The 4864-nt window shown below is 37.2% G+C and overlaps 1 protein-coding gene across 1 annotated transcript; it reads right to left on the bottom strand.

The window, feature by feature from the left end:
* Positions 1–1752: 1752 nt before the first annotated feature.
* LOC117113175 (uncharacterized protein K02A2.6-like) lies at positions 1753–4857 on the bottom strand. The gene has a single exon (XM_033256492.1). The coding sequence runs from the start codon at positions 4855–4857 to the stop codon at positions 1753–1755; it is 3105 nt and encodes a 1034-aa protein (XP_033112383.1).
* Between the last annotated feature and the right edge of the window lie 7 nt (positions 4858–4864).

The raw sequence follows: 4864 nt of genomic DNA, 5'->3' as shown, positions 1-4864 counted from the left end.
GGCCTAGTACTGGGTGTTGTGGGGGACTTTGCTATCATCTTGTTATTACTGTTCACAGCATGCATTTTTTACTTATCAGCTTGTATTGTGTAATCCGAATAAATTAACGATGGCCGAGTTTGTAGGCAAGCTTAGCTTCTGCTTGAACAATAGATCTCCGATCAGTAGATCAAGCCAAAGAAGTACTTGAAAGCGTAGAACGAGGGTCTTAAGAGTTACCTTATAATATCTTGAAAATGTGAACTTGAAAACACAAACTGCATCCTTTTAAGGGATCCCTGATGTTCAAACAGTAGAGTAGAGTATATTTTAAACATCAATGTAATATAGAACTAGCATTTTATACAACTTTACACCATAATGTAGAGGCAAAAATCAGACTTCCCGCTTCCCGCGTAGGCGCCCTCACTATGACGTCTAATGGCGAGGTGGCCACTCTATTTTCTTCCCATACAGTTAAGGCAGAAATTATAGAGGGCAATATTTTAGGTCAGTTAGGTGAACTGATATAAAGAATATGCATGCCTGCCAAACCTTCCCCTCACGAAACAGAGTTCAGTGGTGTATCGAGTAACCTGCAGTGCTTCATCGTAAATAGAGATATCTTAGATTTAACTGATATCTCTATTGATAGATATTAATATCTTATTTTACATTAAGATATCTCTATTTAAAACTAACTGTGATGAATATAGATTCATATAGGAGGCCCTCTGTTGGTTCATACATACATATATAACATACCTTGTAGTATAATGATAGAGTCCTAAAAGTTTAGTGGGTAAAGAACGAGTGTTGCGCGTTGGAAACTAGGGACGCCATACTGTAGGAGTACATGTTGCTAATGGAGAGCGTCCATTTGAAGTTAGGAAGTCGAATACACCGTTTTACTATGCCTTAATTTAGCTGTTGTGGGACTGGTATGTACATGATCTGTTGTGGAATATATAGTTGTACTGTAGATATGAATAATACAGTAAAATTAGTGATTTGGAATGAGAAGCATTCCATCGTTGTTTTGTGCTAGACCACAGGCTGCAACATGAGTAGGCAAGGAGTCAGTCTAACTAATGCATGTAGCCTTTACGTATTTTATCTTTATATTTGTTGTTCCTGTTTATAATATTATTGCGGCTGTGTACAGTCATAATTATAGAAGAACACCGTTTGATTATTGAGCTATAATCACAAGTCTAAGCAATTGTTAGATTTAGTAATGTAGTGACGGTTTGATAATAAGCAATAAACCTATGTAATGCATCGCATGTTAACATTTGATGATAGGCCTTCGCCAGTGACTCGTCACGCTTGACTGCAGAAATGAATATTTATGAAGTCAGGATAGGCTGATACCATTGGTATTGTCGAGGTGCATGTTGTGTATTCACTAATTAAAGTAAACAGCAAACTTAATATAAACAATTGTGACAGTCAATAAACATGCTTGCTTGCCATCACGGTGCGTGAGCATGAACGCTCTTTATTCCGCATCACACATACAATTGAATATTCATACGCGACATGAGTAAAGTGGCACCATAGGTAATGTTACGCAAGTACTAATATAGTACACTATTAATATCCTACATTCTCCCTTTCTATATATAATGTTGGCTGGATAAACTATTAATACCGTGTATATAATATTATTAAAACTCAAAACTGAACTCTAAAATTCAACTACTTTACTGTGTTTTGTAATCAAAACATCTCGCACCTTGTATGCATTATCAACTCAACATAAAATGCAAATCAACATTCTTCAATATATCTAGTTGGTGTCTTCCTTACACGTGTTGATCGTCTTACATGAATATCTGGTTCACTGATAGCAACACTTGGGTTAGGGATTTTCTCCAAACCCTGACCTTCATTACACTCAACTTCACCATCACTCATTTCCATATGATTATCAATCAACTCCTCAATTATGTCATCAGTAACATTATCAACGTCAGTACCTTGGTCTGAAAACCTTGACTTAATCTGATCTAGGTGTCTACACCACTTTAACTTATCACCCACTTTAACCTCATAACGCAATGGACCAAGTTTCTTAGTTATTACACCTGGTGTCCATTTGATCTTATTTGGTTCTCTTCCCCTGAAATCTCGAACAAACACTTTGTCATCGACCTCAAATGTCCTAATCTTTGATTTAAATTTTTGCATTTGATCATGCAGTTTACCTCGAACTGAATCAGTCATACTAGGTCTTAGCATATCTAACCTGGACCTTAATGGTGTACTCATGAACACTCGTGCAGGACTCTGTTTTGTTAAGCCATGTTCAGCATTTCGATAAGCTAACAAGAATCTGCTCAATTTTGTTTGAATTGTGCAACCATCATCATTAGATGCACGTATGCCTTGTTTCATGGTTTGCACAAACCTTTCCGCTTGACCATTTGTGGAAGGTTGGCCAGGACAAGAGAAGTTATGAATTATACCATTCCTGGTCACAAAATCTTTAAACTCACTTGCAGTAAATTGCGACCCGTTATCCGATACAATTATTTTAGGGAGACCATACCCACTAAATAGTATCCTCAATTCCTCAATTGTTTTAGTGGCTGTAGTTGAACCCATTATTATCACTTCAGGCCACTTTGAATAGGCATCTACTATAATTAGGAACATGCGTCTCTCAAAGGGACCTGCGAAATCCACATGGATTCGCTCCCACTTTTCAGTTGAAGGTAACCATAGGTGTGTAGGTGCTATCTGAGCTTTATATTGTATAATTTGGCATGCATTACAGCTTTTTGCAATATCTTCAACTTGTTTATCTATGCCAGGCCACCAACAATAAGATCTTGCCAAACTCTTCATTTTTTCAATTCCCATATGTCCAATGTGCAAATCATTAAGAACTTTGGTTTGTAATTTTGGTGGGATCACTACTCTAGTGCCCCATAGGATACATCCCATTTCAATAGTTAACTCATTTCTACGTGTGTAGAAAGGTTCTAAATTGTTTTCGTAGTTGGACCAACCATCAATTAAGTGTCGTGTCACTTTAGCTAACACCTTATCTTTAGCTGTTTCACGTTTAACATCGTTAGCATTTACAGGGAGTGCTTCCATAGTCTCAATTAAATTAACATTAACGTCTGTTAACTCATTCTCTGGTGCTGACCCTATTGGCAGCCTTGAAAAGCAATCAACATTCGCATTAGCTCTACTGTTACGAAACACAATTTCATAATCAAAACCTGAAATATACAAAGCCCATCTCTGCATCCTTTCAGCTGCTAACACTGGTAACCCTGTTTTGGGACCAAATATTCGAGTCAACGGTTTATTATCTGTTACTAACATGAAATGTTTACCATACACATATGGGTAGAACTTTTTTAACGCATAAACCATGGCCAATGCCTCCCTCTCTATTTGTGGGTAGTTTTGTTCGGCTGCAGTCAAAGATCTAGGGGCTATCTTTACTGGCCTCTCCTTGCCATCAATTATATGGGACAATATGGCTGACACACCATATGGTGACGCATCTGTTGCTACTGTTATTGGTAACATGGGATTGTAATGCACCAAAAACCCAGAATTAGCCAATTCAAACTTGGATTTTTCAAAGGCATCTTTGGCTGCCTTAGACCACTGAAATTTCACTCCCTTTTGCAACATCTTATACAAAGGGTTAAGCATGGATGACATATTAGGCACAAATGATTGGTAATAATTCACCATACCTAAGTATGATCGGAGTTGACTAACATCCGTTGGTAAGGGTATGTTCAAAATTTGTTCTGTCTTAATTGGACACTTATGTATGCCATCCTTATCTATGACATGACCTAGAAAAGCTACAGATTTCTGCATTAAAACACATTTATCACGTCGCAGTTTCAACCCATACTCCTCTAACCTACTCAATACTCCCTTCAAATTATTTATGTGCTCTTGGTCATCTTTGCCCGTAATAATAATATCATCAAGATATACCTGTACGCCATTCAATCCCTGCAATACATTCAACATAACATTTTGCCAAATGGTGGGTGCTGTTGTGATACCAAAAGGTAATCGATTCATTTGGTAAAAACCTTTTTCCGTTATTCTAGTTAGGACTTTCTTAGCTTCATCTGCTAACTCCATTTGATTATATGCTTGGGCAAGATCAAGTGTTGTAAACTTATTCCCACCTGATAAATTAACCAAAATATCATCAATGTTTATGTTTGGTGGAGCCACTGACTTCAACATTGGATTAATGGAGGGTTTATAATTTCCACATATTCTTATTTTACCATTTTTCTTATGCACAGTAACAATAGAGCTACCCCATTCAGAATGTTTAATAGGCGTTATTATGCCTTCATTGACTAGCCTATCCAATTCATCATTAACCCTGCCTTTTAAGGCGTATGGAACTCTATGACATTTACTCATGTATGGTTTAGAACCTTCCTCTAGTTCAATATTGGCTTTTACATCTTTTAATAGCCCTAACTTTCCATCAAACAAGTTGCTGTATACATCTAATACCTTGCTGATGCGTTCATCTATTTCTCTATCAACCTTATTTACTTGATTGACTTTTGCAAATAATTTTGGCCAATCCAAGTTAATATACTTCAACCAACCCCTTCCTAATAATAATTGGTTTGTCTCTTTGGCGACATACACGTCTGGCATAGTACATTGGTTTTGGTAACTAACCATAACTCTAGCAACGCCCTTAGGTCTTATCCGTTCCCCAGTAAAACTCTTAAAATCTATCTCTGACTTTGACAACTTGATATGTTTGGATTTATTAATGTTCTCAAACACATGTTCTGGGATACCTGTGTGCGTTGCTCCTGTGTCAAGCTCAAATTGCAATGATTGACCTTCAACCTCCATATCAACG

The sequence above is a fragment of the Anneissia japonica genome, unplaced genomic scaffold (assembly GCF_011630105.1).
Source record: "Anneissia japonica isolate Jap-2015-1 unplaced genomic scaffold, ASM1163010v1 scaffold79702_len10520_cov108, whole genome shotgun sequence".
NCBI lineage: Eukaryota > Metazoa > Echinodermata > Crinoidea > Comatulida > Comatulidae > Anneissia > Anneissia japonica.
The sequence above is the reverse complement of the archived record's forward strand: the minus strand, read 5'-3'. Positions and strand labels throughout refer to the sequence as shown.